Source organism: Pseudopipra pipra, chromosome W (assembly GCF_036250125.1).
Source record: "Pseudopipra pipra isolate bDixPip1 chromosome W, bDixPip1.hap1, whole genome shotgun sequence".
Lineage (NCBI taxonomy): Eukaryota > Metazoa > Chordata > Aves > Passeriformes > Pipridae > Pseudopipra > Pseudopipra pipra.
In genome coordinates this window covers 47,877,804-47,905,542 of record NC_087580.1, presented here as the reverse complement: position 1 = coordinate 47,905,542, position 27,739 = coordinate 47,877,804, and the positions used below count along the sequence as shown (strand labels likewise).

General features: G+C 40.5%; 1 protein-coding gene across 1 annotated transcript in view; it reads right to left on the bottom strand.

Moving 5' to 3' along the window:
- LOC135405174 (vasculin-like) overlaps positions 1 to 23,540 on the bottom strand; it is a 44,836-nt gene extending 21,296 nt beyond the window's left edge. The window contains exons 1-5 of the mRNA XM_064639873.1: positions 23,499 to 23,540; positions 23,233 to 23,320; positions 21,602 to 22,648; positions 20,752 to 20,826; positions 3,980 to 4,097 (exon numbers count right to left, since the gene is read on the bottom strand). Of these exons, the coding sequence (XP_064495943.1) occupies positions 3,980 to 4,039 (60 nt within the window). The 5' untranslated portion in view covers positions 4,040 to 4,097; positions 20,752 to 20,826; positions 21,602 to 22,648; positions 23,233 to 23,320; positions 23,499 to 23,540. The remainder of the gene's footprint in view (positions 1 to 3,979; positions 4,098 to 20,751; positions 20,827 to 21,601; positions 22,649 to 23,232; positions 23,321 to 23,498) is intronic.
- Between the last annotated feature and the right edge of the window lie 4,199 nt (positions 23,541 to 27,739).

Genomic DNA, 27,739 nt, shown 5'->3' with positions numbered 1-27,739 from the left:
TGCCTGAAGCTCGCTCTGTCTCCAGACAGTAATAGTCAAGGGGAAAAAAAAGCATAGCGGTAATGGTGCGTGTTTGAAAATGAAAGCCTCAAGTTTATTTCAATAGTTATTATCCATTAATGTCTAAAGAAGTCATATTAATATCCAAAGTACTCCACTGGTCAAACTGAGAAGGAAAAAAAAAGGAAATTACAGTAATAGTAACTGATTTAACTACTTTGGAAAATATGTTGAGACAATCACACAAAAAATGACACCTAAATTCTAAGGACAATTCCCCCAGTGGAACTCAAAGTGCTGTCCAAAATCCACTGCTTAAAATTCAAACTCAAGTAATAGATATGTATTTCCAAACCATATAGAAATCAAATGAAAAGGGATTTCCCTCTCAATTTGAGACCTGTGAATTATTTCCTTGACAAACTTGGAGAGAAAAAAACAGAAAATCACAAGAAATTATCAAAAGATCCAAGCAGTTAACAAAAAAATCATTCGTTATAAACAAACTGAATAAACTACCAAAAGTTTCTGAAAGCTCCAATCTGTTGATCATAGATGAAATTTTAGAAGTTAGCTTCACATGTACATTTACATAAAACACCATTCTAATGTTGCCTTTGGAGTTTAACTTTTTTCTTGTATGAACTTTGAAGAACAAGCACATTTTCACAAGCTATAACTGACAGCACTTTATATATAGTGTTTGAGTTGTTTTTGTATAATGCATCTAAAGTCTCTAAATTGCATGCAAAGGTCATGCAGTTTGCATTTTCCCCATGTGAGGAAGGTATTAGTCTATCAGGTTTCTTGTAATCAACAGGAAACCTATTAGCAATTTCTTGAAGTTGAGAAATTATCTGACTTGATACAACCAGCCAAGAAAGAAAGCAACACAAATTTTTGAAGTATAAGAAGTCTTATTGCTTAACATGAAGTAACAGCAAACTTGCAAAAACTACATTTACCAATCTGCAATCTCCCCATACACATTTTACAGCAATTCTTTTTTAAAAGGTTCATCCATATCCCAAGATGGCTTCACTATTCACAAAGCTTTCCCATTTCCACCTGCTCAACTGCAATACTGCATTGATGTAAATATATTAGTTTCAGACCCAAACTAAAGCTACTGAGCAATGGATATCCAGCTATCTCAGTTGTCTTTGCCACATAAGTGATAGGGAGATGATATAAAAGGTTATCTTTAAGAGGAAATCATCAGCGATAGACAAGATGGATTTCATTCAAGCTGTAATCAGTCACATTAAGAAAACTCTTTCATGACCCCAGCTTCCTGGCATCAGGTCTTTCTAATGCTAGCCTTTACCTAGGTAAGGGAAAGCCTCAGCTACCCAGGATTGAGGGGGAAACTAAACTTGTAAAGACACAGTTCCTACAAGTGCCTTTCAGGGAAATAAAAACTGACTGGGCAGAGTTCAGTTTCTCCTTCTCAAGTTTACCATAGCCTCATCCCAGCTCCATTCCGCATGAAGCATGAGACACTTTGCCTTCCTCACCCCCTTCTTCTTCATCCCTTTTATCTGCTCTTCCCTACAGCAGCTGTCATATTGAGATATGGGAAGCAGAAATAAACATCTATCCTAGGAAATGGAGGGGACAGGGAGCAGAAGGGCACAACATTTGAGACCTCTATTGTAGAGGAATGTTAGAATAAGCTATATTCCATAAACTACAAACTACTACGCACTGGGTCGGACCAAAAAGACTTTTCAAGTGTTTAATATCCAAATGTGCTTTATATCACACAATGCTGATCACTGAGGGAGGAGGTAATACAAGGAAATAAGCTGCATTTCAAACAATGAAGGACAAAGACTATAATGGAGAAAGCATACAACTAAAGAGTTTTTGCAAGAGATGAAAGTAAGTCTATCTAAACTCCCTGAGGCAAAGATTCATGGAAGAGAACAGGATCCACAACATATACTTGCAAAGAAATTTCCAATAATTGAGGATGTGCTGGTTTAAAGGTAAACCGGCAGGGGAAATGAACCCAACTCAAAAGAGAGATTATAAGTCAGAATAACAATTTAATAAAATAATACAATAAGTATGATTATACAGACAAACAATTGGTTTTAACCCACAAAACCCAAATGTATAACCCAGCACCCTGGGGCATGAACGGAGTGGTGTTCGTTGGGCCCCCTGAGTCCAAAGTAAAAAGAGAGGGGAAAAACCTGTTGGTGAGAGTGCTGTTGCAGTCTGGTCAAGAGTGGTGGTTGCAGTTCAGTCGAGAGTGGTGGTCTGCAGTCTTCCTCTGGATCTCACGAGTGGTTAAAAAAGTCCCAAGACCCCAAGATTATATATCTTCCAGTTCAGGCAGGAATGCCCAGTACCTCCCTCAGGGCGGGGAGTTCCACAATGGGTGTGAGGAGCATCCTCTTATCTTGCAGGCCTCTTAAGACCCAGTTTATAGCCTGAGGAGTCAGGCCTGCTCTGGGCAGATGGTGTAAATAGTCTATTGATAACAGTTTCTGGGAATTGGCATGGAAGGCTATAGAATACACAGTTTTGGGTTACACCCATACAGTGATGAACTGGTCCCAGCTGTTCTAACTAGGACAGAGGAATGAGGTGACAAATACAACCCACACCCCAGATATATTCGAGTAGTACTGAGGTAGGGCTAGAACTTATTTTTATCTGGCTATATTGACACTTTAAATATGCAGGTAAAGCTCTTCCAGCAGATTCTTGAAATATATGGAAAAAGACTGTTTTGCAATTGTGACACCATGTTAAGCTAAGCTCTAATTACTTTTCTGATTGAAAATGTATTTAAATTGGAAAAAGCATATCAGAAGAGCTGAATATCTCAGAAATCAAGTAGAATGTAAACAAATAGATCACAGGAACCATTCTGGAAGAGATAGGCCTGATGTTCCCAGAACAGCAATTGACAGTTGCTGACAGACTATACTAAACAAAAGAAGCTAGATAGATCAGTGTAGAAGAAAGTTGAATAGAGCAATATGATAAATAAGGACATTCAATGCATGCATGTGTGCAGACATATAAAAGTAAAGCAATGGGAACATACACTGACAGCTGACTGGGCATTTAACAATAGCACAAGCCTATTTCCATAACTTTATAAAGGCTAAACATTTCCCATGGACATGAAAGACAGCAAGAAACTTACATAAATACATTAAAGCAAGGCAATGCCACTCTCATAGCTGCAGATATTATAATGAAGACAACAGCTCTACAAATGGGGAAATAAAACAGATTACAGGAGTTTGAAATATCCAGTGCTGCCTCTGCTTCTGCAGTCACACAAATTAAGAAAGAGTAGGATAGCCCAGAAAAGGAAACATTTATGAGATAGACATATTCAAGACTTCCTAGAATACTTACAAATCCTAATGTTTCAGAGATTGCTATTTCTTGTTTCCAAGCTGTCCCATTGCATAAAGTGATTAAGAGTAGTCTAGATGAAACCACCACAGTGAGAATGCACAACTATTTGAAAGCGCCACACGCTACCAGTAGTAGCAAGCATCCTGCCAGCAACTGAGGAGCCATTTCAGAAAGTCTATTTCAAAAGCATTTTTTTATCACTTGGATGATAGAATAACACTTCTGTAAAATGTATAGGACATAGAGCAAAATCAGAAGCAAGAACATTAAGCACATGCCTCTGTCTCATTTCTTCTAGTACAAAATACTATAATTAATTTTAAACTCCCAATGAAGGCAATCTTAATCCAACAGCTCTGACAACATGGCCAGGCACATACTTCTTTCCATGAACTCCCCTACCAGAGGTACAAGCTCGACAACCAAGGTCCAACTATTTAAATCATGACAGCAAGACTTGCTAAATAACATCTGTTATCACCCTTCACATTTTCATAAAGAGATTTGTATTTTTACTATGATTGAGGTTATGACATTTATAGACTTCTCTAATAACAAGACTGCCTGGTCAAAAGAATAGTGAAGAACATACCTTTGTTGATGGTGGAGTAGAAAAATTAAGCCAGGCTGGAGCAAAGTCATGCTGCGCCATTTAGGTCCAGTCTCTCTGAATCAAATGAAACAAGGCTTCAGCACCTCATGGCAAGTCCCTGTAATAAGAACAAACCAAGAAACGAGTACTTTTCAGATGCTTATCTTACAAGAGGATTACACTTGTGGTGTTTTGATCATTATTTCCATTCTGTTTTCTAGTATTATTTTCTCAGACAGATCTTTAACATGAGCCAGCGTGTGCCCAGGTAGCCAATGGCATCCTGGCCTGTATCAGAAATACTGTGCCCAGCAGGACCAGGGAAGATGAGGCCACACCTCGAGTACTGTGCCCAGTTTTGGGCCCCTCACTACAAGGACACTGAGGTGCTGGAGTGTGTCCAGAGAAGGGCAATGGAGCTGGTGAAGGGACTGGAACATAAGTCCTATGAGGAGCAACTGAGGGAGCTGGGGGTGTTCAGTCTGGAGAAAAGGAGGCTCAGGGAAGAACTTATCACTCTCTACAACTACCTGAAAGGAGGTTGTAGCTAGGTGGGTGTCAACCCCTTCTTCCAGACAACTAAGTGAGAGGACAAGAGGAAATGGCCTCAAACTGTGCCAGGGAGGTTCAGATCAGATATTAAGAAAAATTTCTTCACTGAAAGCGTGGTTAAGCATTGGAACAGGCTGTCCAGGGAAATGGTGGAGTCACCATCCCTGGAAATGTTCAAAAAAAGAGTAGACATGGCACTTTGTGATATGGTTTAGTGGGCATGGTGGTACTCAGTCAAAGGTTGGACTCGATGATCTTGGAAGTCCTTTCCAACCTTAATGACTCTATCTGGTTTTAGAATTTAACTAGCCTCATCTCATTTACAGCATCACATCTGCACTTTTATTACCAAAGTGTCATACTAATCGAAGATATCACAGGTATCATGAAAATACATCTGTAACATTCAGCCCTTTATTTCCTCTTATAAATGGGATGAAGTATCTTGCATAAGGTCTAACCAGAAAGTGGTGGCAAAATTAGCTTTCTGAAATATTTTCCAGTACTATCTAGAATACATTGCAGGAGCTATTTCATTAGCTTCCTAGAAGAAGCTGATTTTTCAAATTAGTCCCTAAAAGTCAATCTTAGAGGCCATAATTAAAGTTCCTTAATAAAAGACTAGATGCTAAGAACCACCACATCCCCCATATTTTCTCTAGATTTAATGAAAACAGTGTTTACATGTCCAGAAATACTGTCAAAAATCCAGTTAAATTCTCTAGCTTGAAAACAAGCAAGAGAAGATAATTTCACAGAATATTCTGAGTTGGAAGGGACCCACAAGGATCATTGAGTCCAACTCTTAAGTGAATGGCCCATACGGGGTTTGAACCTACAACCTTGGTGTTATTAGCACCATGCTCTAACCAACTGAGCTAATCTCAGGGTTAAAATGGCTTAAGAGAAAACCCAAGAGTACTTTTCCTACCTCATGCTCTCTCCACAGGGGAGAAAACATCTCTCAGTAAGCAAGAGAATGCAAGATGATGAAAACTATATTACTTGAAGCTGAGCAATAGCACAGAAAGAAATGGATGAAACTGCCTAAATTACAAGGGTATAACAGAATCATGCTCTGCATCTAGATACTGCAAAATTGTCAATGACTCAAAAGTATCTTAAGTATGATATGCACACTCTTAGAAATTCAGCTAGTGAAAACAACATCCACATGCATTTCACAGGGGGACCCAAATAAACACATATTCCACATCTCTGCACAACAGAATGCAGATCTGTTAGTCAGTGAACACAGATGTAGTTCACTTTAATCTAAAGTTGCTGTCATTTGAGTAAATTTTAATAAGAGCTGTGTAATCCAAACCTGTTAATTATTGTTCTATTCTGGACTGAAGCGCACTACTGCAGACTTCCAGTAACAGAGGAAAACGCTCCAACTTCCAAAAGGAAGTATAGTAGATTCGTAAGCATTAAACTGCACTACTTGGTTGAGTTGCCAGTTCCTTTTTATGTAGTGAGCTCATACAAAACTTTTTAGGTACCTCTGATACCAGAGTTAAACCATAAGGTAAGATGCACAAAATCGGCTATCATTAAATAGAGACAAGTTTAAAAGTGTCACCCAAGTAACTTGTTATAAATTACTCTACTGAAGTCATCCAAGAGTCTCTTCTAAATTAACTTCAAAAGAAATTCCAGAGAAATTTTCTAAATAATCCAATTACGTCAGACTAGTTTAAATAAACGAAGAAAGTTCTAGTCACAGAACCATCACAAAAATGGCTCTTCTTTCTAACAGGAACCAAGTTCACTTTTACTGATTAATCATGCTCAGCAATGGTATAGAAAAAGTGTCTACATTTACAGATGAACCTATACAATTGATGCTAAATTAATAGCAAATTAAATGTGAACAGACTACAGCAAGAATTTTTTTTTTCTCCTTCCCTTGCATAGTGACTTCAGAAAAAAAAAGTCTCCCATAGTCCATAAAATTTGTCATAAATATAACTCAGTCACCTACTTCAAGCCACACAAGCAGCTGAAATAAGAACACTGAACCAAGTATGCTTAACCAACATCCAAAAAGATTGGGCTGGGGTTTTTTTATGGTTGAGTCAATAAGATCCTTTTGTAGTAAAGTATTTGTCACCAGTTTTACAGCATCTGGAAACACTTTTTAAAACAAACTTATTTGTCTCATCCAAAGAACATTCAAGAAAATTTAATATCTTGCCTCTGTTTTAGAAAAAGAGGTAATACACTGAGAAAAGGGAACCAGAAAGCCACTGCATGAACTGGAAGTCAAGACTTCTACAAAAAGGTTAAGAATCAAATCTCAAAAAAAATAGATCTGAAATAACTATTAAGTTTAGCTTGTGCTTACCAAAGTAAAAGAAGAAATAAAATCTTAAACAGTATAGTCATTTTTTCCTGCAGTACTACATTTTTCTTTTTTTAAATCACCACAGGAAAAGATACTAGTAAAATCACATGTAGAATAACAGCACAGAAATTTAAACTTTTACTTAGTGCAATAATGAACTATTACAGCAATCAGGGACAAAAAGAAGTATAAGAAAACTACTTGGGCTTGCTTTGCCTCACAAATTTAGGACCTTTCCTAAATTTCACAAATTTAGGAGGTCCTTTCTGAACTTCATGACTCAACAGAAAGGTCTCCCTGACAATTCTGTCTGACCCTGTCCCCTATGCAGTAAATAAGCAACTGTACCTTGCCATCGAATCTTGTTAAACCACTGTTGCATATACCGTTGAACTCTTAACTCACTGTTTTAAAAGTATACCGTTATTTCTTTCTTAAGAGTGAAATGCATCACTCCATTCACAACAAAACTAAAAACCTCCATGTAGTTATCACATAAAACAAGGGCACGAAATACATAGATCAAGGAGATCCAGTTGAACAAAAAACCCAAAACATAGAATGCTTACTCATTCTCATTGTTACAGATTTCACCCTCCTTCACTCCTGAACAATTTCACTAAATAGGCAGACTAGCAATACTAATATTCTCACCACTAGTGAAGCATGAGAGCATTATAGAATAAGCATACTGCAGAATCCTAGCAAGATCCGTTAGTCCAGCTCATATCTCTCTGCGTAGCACATAAAAAAATGGGGATACAATGCAGGCACGTACCAGACTCATTACAGACAGGGTAACTGCAGAGTCACTACAGACAGAATCAGGTGCATTTCTGAACTTGCTTAGCTGCAATGCTAAACCAGGAAGCAGTTGTGCTGAGAAAAGCCATGGACCAAAAAGATGAGGCAAGTAGACAGACATAGACTTTTTTGTTTCCATGCCAGACATATAACATGTTGGAAACAATTAGAACTGACAAAGCTTTAAAAAAAACCAAACAACAAAAGCTCAAGTTTCCAATTCAAACACTGGAATCCTTATGATCTAACCTGACTTTCTTCATATGCTAGAAATTCATATAACGTCTCCTGCACTGCTCCTGCTAACACAGTGGAACAATAGTAATTTCCTTTACAAATGTCTCCAACCTGGCCTTAAACATATCATCAAAAAAATAACGGATACAGAGGTCTGGAATAAACTGATTACACAAAAATTAATTTAAGTGATCACTCCTGCACCACTAGAAAGATGATCCTTTATCCTGAATTTCTTCTAGCTTCACTTCCATTATCAGATCTTTCTAGCATTAGAAATCCTCTCTCTCTGTCTACTCACACAACACTATAAATATCAAAATAGCATCTCTGGAAGTGTGCAATACTCTTCAGGAGTTGGAAAAATGCTTCCCATGACAATTACTCTCAAGGGAATCTCTGCACTGGCTGCATAAGTGGATGTGAGGCACCGGGGAAGAGGAATGATCTGGGCTACTTCAGGAACAGTGCAGAGGAAACAGTTGTAGTCGAAGCATTCTGAATTTCAGTTCCATGTTTTGTTTTCTATAAACAGGTCAAATAAGAAAAAATGAGTTTGATTATTAGAATACAGATTCCTAAAAGAATTGTGGCATATAAGGTAACATGCACTCACATTTAACTGCTGTGATCTTTTGATACTATTTTCATTTATTTTTCCAATGGTTTAAGTAGTTCTAACTAGAGGAAATGCATTTAGTATCACATTTTTAATTACTTAACTATAAACACTATAACAATTCTGTGAATCATAATCAAGTGTAAAAACATGTAATCCTACCTTTTATTTTCCCACATCCATACCCATTGCAGATTATAGGAGGAATGTGGCTCTTTGCTACTCACTCTAATAAGTCCATATCTTTCTTGTACCAGAGAGCCTATAACCGGACACAATACTCAACATGTGGCCTCATCAGTGCAAAGTAGAGAAGGATGAACTCCCCTCAGTCTGCTGGCAACACTCTTCCTAACATAGCCCAGGGTGCTGTTGGTCTTCTTTGTTGTGAGGATGCATTGCTGGCTCACAGTCAGCTTGCTGTCCAACAGGACCCCCAGGTCCTTCTCTGCTGAGCTGCTTACCAGCTGGTCAGGCCCCAGCCTGTACTAGCATATACAGCTACTACTCCCCAGATGTAGGACTTCACATTTTTCCCTTTACTGAACTTCATGAGGATCCTCTGTCCAGGTTCCTCTGAATGGCAGCACAAATATCTACTGTATCAGCCACTCCTCTCCATTTTGTATTATCTGCAAAGTTGCTGAGGGTAAACTCTGCCCTACTGAAATAGAGAATGAAATAAAATATTAGATATTTAGCTATGAAGGTGTGACTTTGCAAAATGTAAAACTGCTTAAAAGTCTCTGACCGAACTGTGGACAATTGAGATAAAAGGCTTAGAGAATGGGGAAGGCTTTTTAGCACGTAGAGAGGGGTGGGGAACCTGAAACTGCTTGAAGTGATAAAACTTTATGTAACTACTCTATAATGGTAAAAATAGGAGGTAAAACTAAGTGTCTATTTAGATAAGAAAGACTGCAAAAGGAGTGTGTGTAAAGATAATTTTGAGCTTGCTACTTTCAAACTGTATAAAAGGCTATGTTATTTCTTGGCTCGGCGGAGTGCACTGGGGAGAACACCTGCCCCTTTGCATTCCCCGGCCGTAATAAAAGTGCTTTTCAGATTGGCAGAAGTTTCTTTGAATCAATATGGCACCCCAGATGGGACTAATCTCTGCTCGCCGGTGAGGACCCTCCGGAACCGGGGACCCTCTGCGCGCCCCGGGACGTTACTCCGGTGAGGCTCCCCGGGCTCCGCTGGATCACCACGGGAGTAGATGAAGACCCTGTGCACAGGTATACAAATTCTAAAACACAAGTATACAAATTTTAAAGCACTCTTTTATTTTTCCCTAGGGTTTTGGGAAGGAAACCGTAAGTCGTACGCTGGTTTTTAGGGCTCTGGGCTTGCTAGCAGCTAACAAGAGCAACACCCTTTTAATAGTAGGTTCGAGTCCTACCAGGAGGATGCATATGGCTTTGATTGTGAGTTAGAGTCTCACCGAAGCTATACCAAAAAGAGGAATTTTGGGCAGAGGGCTGCATCCTTCTGAATATGGGTTAACAGTCCCATTAGAGGGTGGTATAGGTTTTTTTTGTGACAGATGTTTTTGGGTTTACCACTGTGGCTAGATTTGGGACTTGGCTTTGGAATTGCGATTATTATAAGTTTGGTAATATATCTGGGTTTGTTTTAAACCATCTGTCTGTGTTCCATGTGTTTGCTGAATTGTATTGTTTTTGTCTGTGAGTACTGTCTCTTATGTCATGAAATTACTGTTGTATGTTAAGTAAGCAAATATTGGGTAATTATATTTGTTTTCATATATACTGTTTTTCTCCTAATCATGGCAAAAGGACTACCTTCGTGTGTTTACAGGAGATAGTGGTTTTGTGGTTTTATGATTTTAGGCGGAACCTTAACACTCATTGTTTGCAGGAATTAAACCAGGAAGTTTGCTGGCCGCTTGCAGATGCCACAAACTCCAGGGCTGACAACCTCTGGAAGTGCAAACCCATATCTTTGCTCAATTTGTAAAATTGTTCACCTCATACTTGTAATCTGTGTTAAATGTTGGCAATTTTGGCGTGTTAGGGGTAAGAGTGGCATTAGGAGATCTTAACATTGGAATGGTTAAGTTTAGATACGGTTTTATACAGTATCTAAGAGAGAGTAACAAAATATGCAGGTAAAATAAGGCAAAAAAAAAAAAAAAAAAAAAAGGGTGGTTCTTTTCTCATTAATACTTAGATTGTGAGATTGTTACCTTGTATCAGTAAGTGTGGAGTGTGACTATTTTGTGAACACCTAAGAAAGGAGTTTTTTATTGCCAGACTGAGGATTGCTACCAGACAGGAGATACTTGAACAAGCTAACAGGGCTGACTCAGAACTTTCCTGCCTCAAAGCTGGTGTGGTGTGTGCGTGGTGTGTGTTGAAAGTATATAACTGAAATTTGCAGATAACCACGAGTTTACATCTGTGCAAAGGGCACGACTAGAAACAGGCCAAAGCAAAAGCTAAAAATGGGAAACTGGCAAGGAAAACAAAAGGTTGATAAAAGTCCATTAGGATGTGTTTTAACACACTGGAAAGAAATTGGGGAATCTCAGGCTGAGATTACTAACAAGAAAACTCTAATCAAATATTGTTCAGAATGGTGGCCCCTCTATAAACTAGAGGAAGGAGCAAAGTGGCCAAAGCACGGATCATTAGACTATAATATTTTACTGCAGTTAATGTTGTTTTTGCGAAGGCATGGAAGATGAAATGAAGTGGTCTATGCTAATATGTTCTTTTGCTTGAGGGAACACCCAGAATGGCAGAGGGAGTGTGGCATTAATTTAGCCCCACGAGAGCCGTCTGTTTTAACATTAGAGAAAGAGAATGTAAAACAAGGTATAAGAGAACTCAAAAGATGTTGTTCAGCCTGTTCAATAGGACAGAGATGTTTGAAATATACCAACAAGGAGTTAGAAAGTAGAATTAAGGATTATATAAGTCCCTTTGGAGAAAGGGCAAATGAAATAGCCAAAGGAGGGGCTCCTGCCCCCCCTCAGGACCAAACAGTAAATTGTCCACATCTTCAAGACAGCAGGGGAGGGAAAGAGATGGAGAAAGGGGAAGAAGGGAAATTCCTTACTTATCTCCCCTGAGCAGGTGGACACGCAGTAAAACGAGAGCAAAATCTGTCTCCCCACACACAGAGGCCAGGCGGACTATACAAGCCCCTTTAAGAGAGGCTGCAGGACCGCAGGGGCCTATAAAACTTAAAGTTAATTTCTATATGGGAGATTTAGAAAATTGGAACGATATTGCTCGTAAATATAGAGATGACCCAGTTGGGGTAGAAAGACAGAAATTAGGTAAAGCTATCACAAAGGCAACCATCGCCGCCCTGGATAAAAGAGAACATCGCTCTAAGAGACCTGGATGGCACCCTGGAAGTGGTAACCAGCAGAAATTGAGACCAAACCAATGTGCAATTTGTAAAGAAGAAGGACATTGGAAAAGAGAATGCCCTCAAAGGGAGCAAAAACCTATTTTAATGGCAGAATTGGACCAGGATTAAAGGGGACCGAGGGGTTTTGCCCCCAGGGATCCCTTGGTTATAATGGAACTGGGGAAAAATAAACATAAAATAGAATTTTTAGTAGACACTGGAGCAACATTTTCTGTGTTAAATCAGGAATTAAACCTCATGGACAATGTATCTTTGAATGTGATAGGAGCCACTGGTCAAGTTGAAAAAGTATCTTTTATGAAACCACTAAGTTTTAAATTAGGTAAGACTTTAGGTATACATAAATTCCTATATATGCCTCATGCACCTAAATCACTTTTGGGAAGGGATATATTAGAAAAACTAAATGCAGAAATTAGGTTCAACAATGGAAGATATGCAACTTAAAGTAAAAGAAAATGAATTAATCGAAATTTTAAGTCTTGCTCTAATCCAGCCACAGATATCGGGAGAAGTACCACCAGCAATCTATGACCAGATCTACCCGGGGGTCTGGGCTGACAGGACCCCAGGAAGGGCCAGACACGCTCAACCTGTAACAGTAAGATTAAAACCTGGGACACGGCCGGTAAGAATTAATTGAATGTAAATCAGAATTCAACACACCTATTTTGAAGAGCTCCACCCAGTGGTAGCTAACCCATATACACTTCTAACTAAACAAAAAATGAATATGTCTGGTTTTCTGTTTTAGATTTAAAAGATGCCTTTTTCTGCTTGCCTTTGGACCCTAAAAATCAAAAATTTTTTGCCTTTGAATGAGAAAGCCCGGATACAGGAAGACGAGCACAGTTTACATAGATTGTTCTCCCACAAGGATATAAAATAATCCAACAATTTTTGGAGATCAGTTTGCCAAAGATCTTGAAGAATAGACTGTACCTTCAGACAGCGGAGTCCTCTTGCAATATGTAGAAATCTCAGGAAGACAACATCGACATGGGCCAGAAAGAAAAGAAGCCATCTGTAAAATACCTTTGCCCCAGACTCCAAAAAGAACGTTGCACATTTTTGGAATGACTGGCTGGTGCAGGCTTTGGATCTACAAATATGGACTAATAGTCAAACCTCTATACCAAATTCTACAAGATGGAGATCAACAATTAACATGGACTGGAGAAGCTGAACAAACCTTCCATTGGCTTAAGAAAGAACTGATGCAGGCACCTGCACTGGGCCTCCCAGATGTAACTAAGCCTTTTTTTTTTTTTGCTCTTTTCGCATGAAAGGCAGGGAATTGCACTGGGGTCCTGGCCCAGCAGGTCAGACAATATTGCCGAGCAGTGGCATACTTCTCTAAACAGTTAGATGAAGTGAGCAAAGGATGGCCAGGATGCCTGAGGGCCGTAGCTGCAGTAGTACTGAACATACAAGAAGCCTGAGAGCTCACAATGGGACAGAAAATGACTGTTCTAGTGTCACACGTGGTTTCAGCAGTGCTCGAACAGAAAGGCAGTCACTGGCTCTCGCCCTCCAGGTTTCTCAAATACCAGGCCACTCTAGTAGAACAAGATGATGTTGAAATCGTCACCACTAACATCATAAATCCAGCAATATTCTTATCAAGTTCAACAACCACAGAGAGACCGGTGTATCATGACTGCATTGAAACTATTGAAGCAACATATTTCAGCTGACCGGACTTGAAAGATACACCACTGCCTGAGGCAGAAATGTGGTTCACGGACGGAAGCAGCTATATGAAAGATGGAATCCACAAAGCTGGTTATGCATTGAAAGAAAAGAGAAAGGACATTAATATTTGGATGGACTCAAAGTATGCCTTCGGAGTAGTTCATGCTCATGGAGCAGTGTGGAAAGAAAGAGAGTTATTCACATCACAAGGAAAACAGATAAAGCACGCAGAAGAAATCTTAAAATTACTTGAAGCTGTCCAGTTACCGAAAAGGCTTGCTATTATGCATTGTAGAGGACATCAAAAAGGCTTGACCAAGAAAAAGGCAATCGATTGGCAGATCGAGAGGCGAAAAAGGCAGCAGAAAACGGCCAGGTAGAACTTGCCTCCCTAATTCCTGATGGCAAAATTATAGAGGTAAGCTCTAATGTATCATATTCAAAGGAGGATTTAAAATTAATAAAAGATCAGCAAGCTCAACGCAAAGGTAACATGTACTACTTAGAAACAGGACAAATAGTGGTACCTGAAAGAGTACTGTGGAAAGTTGTACAGGCAGAACATAACAAAACTCATTGGGGGGCAGATGCATTACACAAATATCTAAGGAAACAAATTATAGGACGAAATTTATACACTACAATAATCCAGGTTACTAAACAATGCAAGACCTGCCTTCAAAATAATCCTCACACAACCAATAAAATCGAGATAGGGACAATTGGCAAAGGTAATCTCCCAGGGCAACACTTGCAGATAGATTTCTCTGAGTTGCCTAGGAAAGGAGGCTACAGATACCTGTTGGTTTTGACAGATACTTTCTCAAATTGGCCAGAGGCTTTCCCGACTCGAAGCAATAAGGCTCGAGAAGTTGTCAAGGTACTACTTAATGAAATTATCCCCAGGTTTGGAGTACCTGACATCATCTCCTCGGACAGAGGACCACATTTTGTAGCTAAAGTAATACAAAGAATTAGCAGCATCCTGCAAATCAATTGGCAATTACACACTCCATATCGACCACAAGCAAGTGGTCAGGTGGAGAAAATGAATCATTTGATAAAACAACAATTGGCAAAAATCTGTCAAGAAGTAAACCTACATTGGTACCAAGCATTACCTCTGGCCTTATTGCGAATAAGGGTCAAACCTAAAACTAAAGAAGGGCTGAGCCCTTTTGAAATGTTATATGGAAGTACCACTCAGATCATCATTAATGACTATAGCTGAAACAGAATCTTTTACTACAGATTTGATGATCTTGTTAACTGAACACACATCTAAAGACTTTCAAGTTGTGACTAATGTCTTTGGAAAATTACAAAAAGATGTCTCAGTAGCAATACAGTGTATCCAAACTCAGCAATGGATACAATCTGTATCGGCAGGAATTATAAGAGAAGGAACCTCAGGAATTTTACCTCAAGAGATAAGAGAGATCATATCCAGACAAGACACCACAAGTAAATTTGAAAAAGAACATCAGGCATGGTGGCAGTTAGTGAAATTCACATATAACACAGAGCAGGAACAAATAGAGGCATATGGTCTTACCATCCGTGAGGCAAAAGAACAGACCATATTTCCTGTCTTAGCATTAGGAGCAATACACCGGGACATTGTAGTTAGACCTATAGGGCATAATGTCTGGGCAAGCTATGACAAGGACACGGGGAGGTGGCAAACTGTCAACACGAAGGCCTGTATACCTAGGGAACAACTAGGATATGTGTGTGAAAATGCTGTAATAGAGAAGGAGGATTTATGTTTAGATACAGAAGACAGTGTATGTACGTTTGAAATGTTCCCAAATACACAGGCACAGTCCCAAGTGTATTATGTAGGTAAAGGATGTGCCTGCATCAGGACACCTTGCACAAGTATAACAATTGATAATTGTAAAGAACTAACTAATGGTACTAACTTCTGTGTTTGCAATTTTACCAAAATAATAGGATGTGACTTTAAATACACTGCTCCTGTGACCACCATGCAATTGATCTCGGATAGATATATGTCATATCATGAAGTGCCTAAACTACAAATAGGCATGGACATTAATATCCTCCAGAAAATGCTCTATCATCCGGATATTGAACAAATGATGGAAAAGGTAAATGCTACTTCACGTCGCATGCTGTGGCAAGTGAAACACGACACAACAGAGATAAAAAAAACATCATTACAGAAGTGACAAAAACTGGAGAACATCATTGGTGGAGCATGTTTTTGGGATTAACCAATAGACATTCACCCACGGCAGCTCAGCTATTTAACTTCCTGATTCACCCGATCTTGGTTTTGATGCTGGCAGCTCTCCTCCTTACAATCGTCAATCTATGGATGTGGTGGAAAATAAGAACTATAGTACAACAAGTACACGTGATCTGGACTGTACAAAAAGTGATGCAAAAGAATTTGCATTAGTTAAAAGAAAAGGGGGGAATTGAAATAGAGAATGAAATAAAATATTAGATATTTAGCTATGAAGGTGTGACTTTGCAAAATGTAAAACTGCTTAAAAGTCTCTGACCGAACTGTGGACAATTGAGATAAAAGGCTTAGAGAATGGGGAAGGCTTTTTAGCACGTAGAGAGGGGTGGGGAACCTGAAACTGCTTGAAGTGATAAAACTTTATGTAACTACTCTATAATGGTAAGAATAGGAGGTAAAACTAAGTGTCTATTTAGATAAGAAAGACTGCAAAAGGAGTGTGTGTAAAGATAATTTTGAGCTTGCTACTTTCAAACTGTATAAAAGGCTATGTTATTTCTTGGCTCGGCGGAGTGCACTGGGGAGAACACCTGCCCCTTTGCATTCCCCGGCCGTAATAAAAGTGCTTTTCAGATTGGCAGAAGTTTCTTTGAATCACTACATCCAGGTCATTAATGAAGATTTTAAATAGTACTGGTTCCAGTATTGAACCCTGGGGGTACAATATTAATGACTTCCTTCAAATGGCTTTTGTGCTACTGATTACAACCCTGACGAGCTGGGCCTGGTCATTTAGCTAGTTTTTGATACACCTCATCATTCACTTCTCTAACACATACTTTGCTAGCTTCTCTATGAGAGTGTCAAGGAAGACAGCATCGAAAGCCTTATTGAAGTCAAGATAACCAACATCCATTGCTTCCTTCATCTACCAAGCTAGTCACCTGGCTTTAGAGAGCTACTAGCTTGGTTAATAATGATTTCCCCTTCATAAAACCATGCTGACTGCTCCTACTCACCTTCTTGTCCTTCATGTGTTTGGAAAGGGTTTCCAGGATTATTTGCTCTACCACCTTCCCATGGACTGAAGTGAGGTTGACCAACATGTAGTTCCTTGGATCCTCCTTCTTACAATTCTTGATGACAGGATTGACATTTGCTCTCTTCTAGTACTCAAGAGCCTCTCCCAATACCCATGACCTCTCAAAGATAATCAAGAATGGCCTTGCAATTACATCAGCCAGCTCCCTCTGCATACATGGGTGCATCCTGTCAAGCCCCATAAACTTATGTATATCTAAGTATTTCCTAACCTGATCCTCTTTCATCGAGGGTGGAGAAAAAGAGCGCAGCAGAACTTTAAGATGACAAGGACATGAGATCAAAGACCATCCCCACCCAATTTTAAGGGCACGTTCTTTAACTTGTTTAACCAGTATTTAACTGGCAAAGACAGTCCCATTGGTATTGAACAGATCCAACTTCAGGAAGGTCTCTTCGGTGTACAAAATAAAAATATTTCCCTAGCCCAGAAAGCTGCCTTCAATATTGTGGTGGTACATCCCCTTCACCCCACCCCCCGCCCCCTCCGCCACACTATGATCTGAGACAGATTTCATTACTGTTGGCAAGATACATTTGATAACGCTATTTGTCTGAACTACCTACACTAATTTTTCCTAACATATTTTAAAATAACGTTAAAAATTAGAAAAAATCCATGTCAGTGGAACCCATGTCACCAGGAACTAGACACAAGGAAAAATAGTTCTGCATTTTCAGCTTCTATACTTCTCATACTCTGTGGATAGCCTAAATTATTTTACAGGAAGCAGTTTCTGTGACACTAGGTATTTCAGAGGTTGACAGAAGATTAAAATAAAAGGCAATATAAATTCAAATAGGTAGGAATACTCGAAGCTTGTGAGTGGAGTAGTAAAGTTATTAACAGAAAAAAAAAAAGTAAGTTTCAATACATAAATTCCCAAAGTTAGAAAGGAAATACAAATTCAAATTTCTTGATGCTCCCTAAAGACCATTTAGAACTTCAGTTTTGCATAAAGAAATCCATGAACAGAATGTTTAAAGCATGTGGATATATGTACATACATAGTTTTCAGAAAATCTAAAATTAACATGTACGCATATCTAAGTGGCACATACCCAATTATCTTTTACCTAATGCCTCATAGATTATTACTAGAATAAGAACAGCATTCCATAAACTGCACGTGGAACTTTAACTCTACTCATCAGCTACACAGTTGTTTGATAACATTCCTCATCATATTTTTTAGTATAAAATTTATAAATGGGGTAAAAGAAGGTTTGAATCAACTAAAGTGCACTTACTACCTTTGTTTTGCATAAGCCTCTAGAATGTTGGTAGACTTGGTGGGATCAGGTGTTCTAAAAATCCCAACTACTGCTCCTTATCATTCAGTCCCCTTTCCATATATAGATATGGTTCAAAAGCAACAGGGTTTACAACACTTCTGTGAATCAAATATTATTGCCACAAAAATCAAAACATCTTTTAGGAAATGTTTTAGAAAGAGACCAAATTAATGAGAGAGCTTAGAATACCTTGATCATCACTTTTATCCAAAGAACTTTTGCTTCTTGCACTGTACCAATATGTAAATTTTTAAAAAAAAGTTAACTATTTTGTAACACAGAATAACTTGATATTTGAAGATAAACTACAACCCGGTTCCTTCTGCTTGAAATCCTACACTTGCATTACCATTTAGCAGAAAGCTGGATAAACACTAATCTCTTGTCCTCTGCTTCATCCAAAAGATGAAGCGTTAGCGTACTAACATCACCACCCAGTTCAGCATACATTATGTAACAAAATCACCAGGCCTGCCTTTGAACTTTGGAGTCTTCACAAGGATCTAAAGAAAAAGCAGTTGAAAAAGGTGGCAGTTTTAAAATATCCTGAGCATATAAAGCAGAAAAACAATTCTATGTAATTTCAGCTGTTTCCCAAACTATGTTTACCCAAAATATGAAAGATGATGATTGTGGAAGAGTTGATAGTACCACATTATCATCAGCCACTGTGTAATACTACTGCACAAAACCACACAGTAACCAAAAAAACCCCAAAAAAACCAACAAAAAGCATACCAAGTCTCGTTCAAGTTTGTTTATAATAAAGTCTGCAAATAATTCTCCTTGCAGGACAGAATTTACTCCTAGTACTAAAAAATAAAGAACTAAGAGCAACTTCCTCAGAAATTACTGATGAACTATCACTGTCAAACTGTTTTATCCATACATTTTGAACAGATGAATCTCACTAGAATGGAGAAAGAGCTTGAAGTACATTAGCTTGTGAAGTACTAACGAAGTAAGTATCTACAGATTTCCCTTATATCATTTTACAGATTTTATTCCAATTAAGCTGTGCTGCAAGTTTAAACCCAAAAGCTTCCACCAGCAGTTTTTTCACAGAAGAGCAGCCTACCCCTTTCAATATAATTTCTCAATACAAAGAATTTTACCAGAATAACTGCATTAGTAAAAGAGTCAAGTTGCTGACAGTTATTCCAGTACAAAAGCTATGTTTACATCAAGGCTTAAAGTATAAGCTCTCCAGGGCAAGGACCCCTTCATAGTTGTCTGCAAACCACTTAGACTGTGAGCATTATACAAATAAAAATCTAAAGAAGGACCAGAATGCTAGGCATTTTCTCCTCAGTGGTCCTCACCCAAGCATTAATTTTGCTTAGGGTATAAGGGCACAGGCCTGAATCTGTGTCAAATACAATATGCATACAAATAAGAACAATTGCACTTCCCAAATGCAAAACACAGTGAAAAGAAAAAAAAAAGAACTATCCTACCAGCAACCAGAAAAATGTAAAGAAAGAGTTAATTTACTAAAGCTAAAAAGCAAACTCTTCAAAACATCCAGAAGAGAAAGAGTCCAGGTAAAGATGTCACCCAAAATAGTAAGTGGAGAGAATGCAGTTACTTAATTTCAGTGAGAACCTCTTGTCCAGAGGTAAAAGTCTCATAGCACTGAAAGTTAATAGCTTGAATAAGACAGACATCCCTTTTTCTATGATTTAAAAAGTCAGTACTAGTATTGCTATCTTTATGGCCACATAATAGGCAAAATCTAATAAAATGGCCACTCACATCTGAATTCTTCCCATTTAGCGTGTGCTTTCAAGCAAAACACTGACACAACTAAAAGAATGAGGAAGGTAATTCTATTCTGTTAGTTTGGTTGCTTTATGTGCAGCTTAGTTCATTCAGTCAAGCCCAGCCACACCAAGACTCCATCTAGAAGAGCCACAAGCCACAGCCACATGAGATTACAGAAACACTCCTATTTACATCCACAGTTTCCATGTTTTCAAAACAGTAAAACTGAAATGTAAGTTAAAATAACAAAACAGCAAAAACATTCAAAGAAAGCAAAATACTGAAGCTAGATCAACTTTTAGATACTGACAACACACAGAACAGAACTACTTCAGTGAGCTTAAGAATTTAAAGTACTTATTTAGTTGCAAGTCTTTCATTTATAGTCAAAATAACGAGTTACAGGGAAGAAAAAGAAAAAAAACCACAAAACACCACCACTGTAGTAATCTTTAGACAAAGTTTCACATTCTTAAAATTACTTTTCTACAAGGTTTTAACACAAACCATCTTCTCAAACATCTTTGCAGTGCTCTTAGAGAAAACAATTTTTTTCATTAACTCACTATTAGTAATATTTCAATACTGAAGAAGCTTTGAAAAATTTTGGAAAAGGTCACATCTAAGGTAAATGTGTCACCTTTACCAGACAGTCTACCCAATAATACTTTAATTATTTAAAACTTTATGAATAATCAAGGTGGGGAAAGGGGGGGAGGACTTCGAAAAATTACCTCTGACTTCTGAATTAAGTTGTTCTGTCCATCTTAATTTTCTTCAAAGCAGTAGTAATTCAGCTGAAAGCAAACCTACAAAACAGATCATAAATATATTCATTTCAATATCTAAACTATATCTATATTCAGAAACATTTAACGACTACAGGGGGAAGGGGACAGCAATACATCTAACAGTAACATGTAACATTGGTTAGTTCACCACTATATTTTGTTTTGAATTCTTCCAAAAAGATTTTGGAGAGGTTGCTATGGTATACTTTCAAACTAATCAGACTCATTCATTCCCATTACAGAACAGGAAATTACTCTGAACGCAACCTTAAAATATCAACACATGTAAAAGCCAGTTTACATAAGCAAATTATTTTTTTTCAATAAATATCTGGCTTCCATAAGTGACAAAGAACATTGAAAGGAAATAACGTTTTAAAAAGCTACATTATAAGTACCTTTATGCTGAAAAAACGTCTAATGCAAATGGAAAGACTGAGACACACAAGCCTTACAGCAGACTTGTTCAATAAGTATAAAAGCTCATTGTTGTGATTACAATATTAATATGAAGTTACCTACTGATTCAGTCTAGATGCACATATTTTTAATCTCCCAGAAAAAACACTCATACTTACAAATTTCTCTTTGTAGTAATACATGTATTCTGCAAATTCTTAAAAATATTCCATTAATTATTAAAATGGCAAGTAAAAGATTCTGCAAGCTCATTTCGATGTTCTCCAAAAAAAAACCCCAATATCCTCTAGACAGTAATATTACTGGCTTAACCATACACCTGAATAAACCATTTATCAGTAGAAATTTGATTTATGAACACTACAATACTTACCTAATCCAAGAGGGCTGCACAATGTATTAGTATTGTGTGACTTATATTTTTCCAGTTTGTTTTCCTCAAGATAACATCCGGAGTTCTTATCAATACTACATTTGTAGCTGTTTGACATAGATTTGACCTCACAGAAATCAGTTACCCATCCTTCCTGTTTACAGATTCTGTGAGGCTATTTCCAAAATTTGCCAAGTCTCTGCCTTAAGAAGCTTTTTTTTTCCTCTGACAGTTTCTTCGCTTGTCTATTCTATGTACATTTCACTATAAGGAGCATCAGCTACAGGTGAAACAAATACACTTTTTACACCACAGCCTGTGAAACCAAAAATCCAAATTCCACATCTGAACTGAGGAACATTTCCTACCTTCAGGTAACACAGGCACTTGTAAACAACAGCTATCTGGATACCACTGTATTGCTTATTGGCAACGACATTTTTCACTAAAAATATTAAATAAAATATAAAAGACAAAATTATAAATAACTTTTTATCAGACACTTCATTTAGAAAGTAGGTCTCATTGCAAAATTACAGTAGGTTATATCAAAAAATGTAAAAAATAAGGGTAAAAATATCTGTCATTAAACTTTTCAGCAACATCTACACAGTAACTCAGGCTGCATTTAACCTGGAGCCAATTAACAAAACTGGTTATGCCTGTGACTCAGACAGAATGCACATGGAAGAAAAAAATAACTAAATGCAAACCACCATTTTATTTTGGCAGGTGAAGTATTCAGAACTTGATACATTTAGCTGTGTATCCATGCCAGGTAGACAAAAGCATCCGAGGGTGAGGTGCTCTACACTGATAGAAAGAAAAAGCTCATGACTTCAACTTCCAATTCACTTCTTGGATGCCTAATGATTGTTCCAGAAGCCTTTTCAGGAGGAAGCACTTGGACAAATAATCCCAGATCAGTGTCCGATTTTTCTCCCCTTTCACAAGAAACAACTGGTGCAGGACGGTTCCCCCTTTTTTTCCTCCCTACCAGCTGCAGCAAAAGGCTCCAAATATCCAGGACTCCGTAACGCAAATTGCCTAGGGGGAAAAGAACCAGATCAGTTTTTCCACTGGAATTCTGAATTGGCATTAGACAAGTACATAAATCTGAGTCTTAAAAGCAAACACGCATGCAATCAAGCAGCCAAACCCGAGTACAGAAGCCTCAATTAAACATTCATTAACATTCTGAAGAAAACAGCAGGCATATTTATCAGAAAACACAGCGTATCAGCAAAAACGTTTTCCTGTCTCTAATTTCCGGGAATAATAAACAACCGGAAAGAGGCATTTCTCATTTTACTGGAAAAGATAATAGAACTGCAGGAGGCACCTGGGGAGGAAGGCGCTGATCTGGGCCAGGGGAACGGAGCTTAAGCACAGAACGAGCCTAGAGGAGCAGCGGGAGCCGCCTAGGGAAGCCCCCAGCACAGCCCTGAGGGGAAGCCTCACCGCTTCGGGGCCGGCTGCCTGTGAAGTGCGCGAGCAGACCCCCAGCTACCCGGCCCAAATGGGGGCTTTTGGTGTGGAGCCGCGGCTGCCCCCGAGAAGGGCTCCGACGGCCCGCGCTGGGCGCGCGCCCTGACTTCCAGGGGAGCCGCGGCCCGCATTCAGGCACTCACCAGCCCCGCCACTCCCACGCAACAACAACAACAACAACCACAGCAGCCACCGTCGCCACGCCGGAGGCAGCTCCCCTTGACCGCCTCGCTGCGGGGAAAGGAATAGGGTGCCCCCCGCGCCTGCGGTCCCGGCGCCCCAGGCCCACCACCGCCAGGCCACGCCTAACGGGATCTGCCCCCTCCCGCCATCCAAGAGCCGGGGGAACCCTAGACGCGAAAACGACGCGCGCGCGCACACAAAAACACACACACCCCGCTCGTCTTACTCCCAAAATGGCGCCGCTCCGAGACACAATCCTCTGCATGCCCAAGCCTCGCAAGATTGGCCGCACGACCCCGCGAGCGTCCGGGGTGGAGCTTCCCGGCCGCCACCAAGGGTGTTACCCCGCCCTGCTCGCGGGAGTCCCCCTGCCGTGACGTCACGGGAACAATCCCAAATGTTCCGCGCGGGGCGGCGAGGAAATCCCCAGCGCCGCCGCCGTAATTAACTGTGCGGTGTCACAGCTCTACTGTGTCACTCTTATTGACACCAGCAGCTGCTCGCGAGACTGACCTGAGGAGAAGACGGGCACTCGGGAAGCAACGACAGCCCTAGCTGGCATTTCGCACCACTGCGGCCTGGACTGTGTACTGTAATGCCGAAACCGAGATTCGGGTCATACAGACCAGCCTGGGTGGGCACCGCGAGGCCCTAGCTGACCGCTGGAAGGTCCATGCGTGGCATACGGCCAGGTGCCGGCCCCACTGCAGGCCTGCGACTGCAGGCGTGGAACGGCCGATGAGTGCAACCCTCATCCTGCCTGCCTCGAGAGCAACCTGTTTAGTAGCAGGGAGAGCACTGCTGCCCCCATGAGTGAGGCGTGTGGGACGTGGGGGTACAGTGTGCCTGCAACTGCAGGCAGAGAGAGCAGAGACTGAAGGTTTTTGTACCTCATCGACACTGAGCAGATCTTGCAAATGCAACAGAATTAAATCATGCCAGCAGGGCCTGAAGCAAGTAAGAGTCTATAACCATCATTTAAACAAGAAAAAAAATAGCATCTTCATTGAATTGCTAGAAATAACTTCAGTTTACAAACTTAAGAGTAGAAATATGTTTAATGTATGTATAGTTATTTAACATGCCACCACCTACCGCCACCACCTGCGTCTCTTAGAACGCTTCCATCAACGCTTCCTCCGTACAATCCTAAACATCCACTGGTCAGATTATGTGACTAATACATCTGTTTTAGAACAAGCAGCAATCACAAGTATTGAGGCCATGTTGCTGAGAACACAGCTGCGTTGGGCAGGACATGTCTCAAGGATGAAGGACTACCGCCTCCCTAAGATCCTGCTCTATGGTGAACTTGCTACTGGCTGCCGCATGAGAGGAGCCCCTAAGAAAAGATACAAGGACTCCCTGAAACAACATCTCAGCCTTGGCCATATTGATCACCATAACTGGTCTACTCTGGCCTCCAATCAGGAGGTCTGGAGATACGCTATCTATAACGCTGCTGATGCCTTTGAGAAAGCACGCAGGATCACCCTTGAGGAGAAAAGGCAATGCAGAAAGAATCGTGCCTTGCAGAATACACCACCTAAGGAGTCCTTCTGCTGTGCCTTTTGCAATCGGACATGCCTGTCTCGTATTGGCCTTTTTAGCCACCAGCATGCTTTTGACAAACGTGGGTAGAGACCTTTCCCGAATCTTCATTCGCAAAGCCTAGCCATGATGTATAGTCATTTAACATGCGCTTTTAAAAAAAATATGATGGATATTTTCAGCTTGGTAACTAAATGTCTGAATTAAGATTTTGCAATTTTGAAATATTTTTTCAATTTTTAAATTTTGAGATCCATCTGTCAGAGAAGGGGAAGAACATCTCCTGTCATAGGCTTGCCAAGCTGGTAAAGAGGACTTTACACTAAAGTTGCTGGGGGAAGGGGACCACAATCCATCTCACTCCTACCGCTTTGATGCCAGTGCCAGCAAGAGATGCCCAGAGCCTGCAGAGGGATCACAGGTCAGCAGGAGAGCAGCTGAAGGGCAGCACCAAGGAATTCCAGCAACTCCAGACATTAATTCAGCTTCATTGTGGGCCAAACTTAAATGCCTCTATGCAAACACATGCAGCAAGAGGAGTTAGAGATGTGCAAACGTCTGCAGGGCTATGACCTTATCGGCATTGCAGAGACATGGCAGGAGAACTCTATGAGTGGAGTATTGGAATGGAAGGATACAGGTTCTTTAGGGAGGACAGGCAGGGGAGACGAGGAGGCAGTGTTGCCCTCTATGTCAATGACCAGCTGGAGTTGCATGGAGCTCTGTCCGGGGCTGGATGAGGAGCTGACTGAGAGTTTATGGGTCAGGATTAAAGGGAGGACAGGGACAGGTCACATTATAGTGGGGGTCTGCTACAGGCCACCTGACCAGGAAGACAGATCTACAGACAGATAGGAGCAGCCTCATGTTCACAAACCCTGGTCCTCAAGGGGGACTTCAAACACCCCGATGTCTGTTGGAGGGACAAACAGCAGGGCATAAGCAACCCAGGAAGTTCCTGGAATGCACTGATGACAACTTCCTTCTCCAAGTGACAGAGGAGTGTCGTGGTTTAGGAATGGTACTCCCCAGTTCAGTACCCCCACTGAGACTCTCGCAAACCAGACGCCACTCATTCACTCACTCACTCCCCCCTTCCCCCCCCCACTTCCTGCTCTGGCAGGATGGAGTTGAGAATTGGAGGAACAAAAGGTGAAAATGTGGGTTGAGATAAGAACAATTTACTGGAGAAAGAAATGAGATAAGAAAATGAACAGTAACAGCAACAATATTAATAACAAAAGGTATAAAACAAAGAAACTATTTACACAGAAAACCACAACAAATACTCTTTCCCAACCACAGTTTTCTCCCCACTGGGAAAGAACACCCTTCCTCTTGGAAACAAGAGTGAGTCCCCTTCAGAATAACATCCAGGTCCTAGTCACTCGCCCTCCCAGCTACTGCAAAAAATTAACCCTGTCCTGGCCAGAACCAGGACATTATCCACCCCTTATTCTATACCATCTACATCATGCCCAGATCCTACACCTTTCCACTATATACATGTATATATAAATATATATATTTACACAAGCACATGTATCATTTCCATAGTCAGTGGCCGTCCCTTCGAGATGTCTGTTGAGTTCATTTAGTCTATGACTGTGGGTTCTATCCATCCTAAATGTCTTCCAGGGCAGGAGAGCTGGTGTGCTGTCAGCTGGTTGCAAACTGCATCAGGAGCTCGTCTAGTGTATCTGGAGCAGTCCATCCTCATTGTCCATGGTAGTTATGACATACAGTGGCAGTGTCATTCAGCAACCAATATCATACAATTTAACATTACAGACTGTTCTCACAAAAAAATCAAATCCCCTTGAAGTACACATTGTGTTTCCCCATTCCTCTGCAGTACCCACCAAGTGCACTCAGGTCCTTGAGCATAAACAATCCCACGGATGGGTTTGCCCTTGCTTGAGGCAGGACTAATCCAAACTGTCTTCCCTAACACATTCCTCCTATGCACCACGGGGACTTTATCCCCTTCTATGGTACATGGAGGTCCTGATTGGGCAGGGCCAGCTCAATTGGTGGAGCTTCTAGTGTTAACTAACCAGGTGGCCTTTGCTAAATGTAGCTCCCAATGTTTGAAGGTCCCACCACCCATTGCTTTCAATGTGGGTTTTAACAGTCCATTGTACTGTTCAACATTCCCAGCGGCTGATGCATGATAGGGAATATGATACATCCGCTCAATACCATGCTCTTTAGCCCAGGTGTCTATGAGACTATTTTTGAAATGAGTCCTGTTGTCAGTTCTTTCTGGAGTGCCATGTCACCACAGGACTTGCTTTTCAAGGCCCAGGATGGTGTTCTGGGCAGTGGCATGAGGCACAGGGTATGTCTCCAGCCATCCAGGAGTTGTTTTCACAGTGGTAAGCATGTAGCGCTTGTGTCATGGTTAAAGTAGGTTTTGTTTTCCATCGTCTTTTCCAACACTGTTTTGGAATACTGTTTCTTTAAGAGCAAACCCCTCACTGCAGCCATGTGACTGGGGAGTGGGGGGGGGGGGGAAGAGGAAGACACTACCAGGAAGGAACAGGAAGACCCTCTCCATCTTGGACCACACTGCTGGCTGTTGGGGCAGAGAGAGGAAGATGCACAGACTGTTGGAGCCACCCCTGGGAGAAACTGCTACACCAGCACCCTCCCCTGCACCCCCGCTGGGGACTCCTTGAAAGGGTGCTGCCTGGGGCCGCAGTTGCCGCAGCCAGAGAGAAAACAGAAGTAGAACTAACTCTGCAGTCTCCATGCCATTTTGCAGTCCCTGCCACCATCCTGCCTCTTGGGAGTTCCGAGAAATCGTAACTGCTACTGAAACCAACAAGCTATAACTGTTGCTGGGTTGGAGCCACCCCCAGGAACCACCACTGCTCCTGGACCCACCAAATGCAGCCGCTGCCCTGCCGCAAG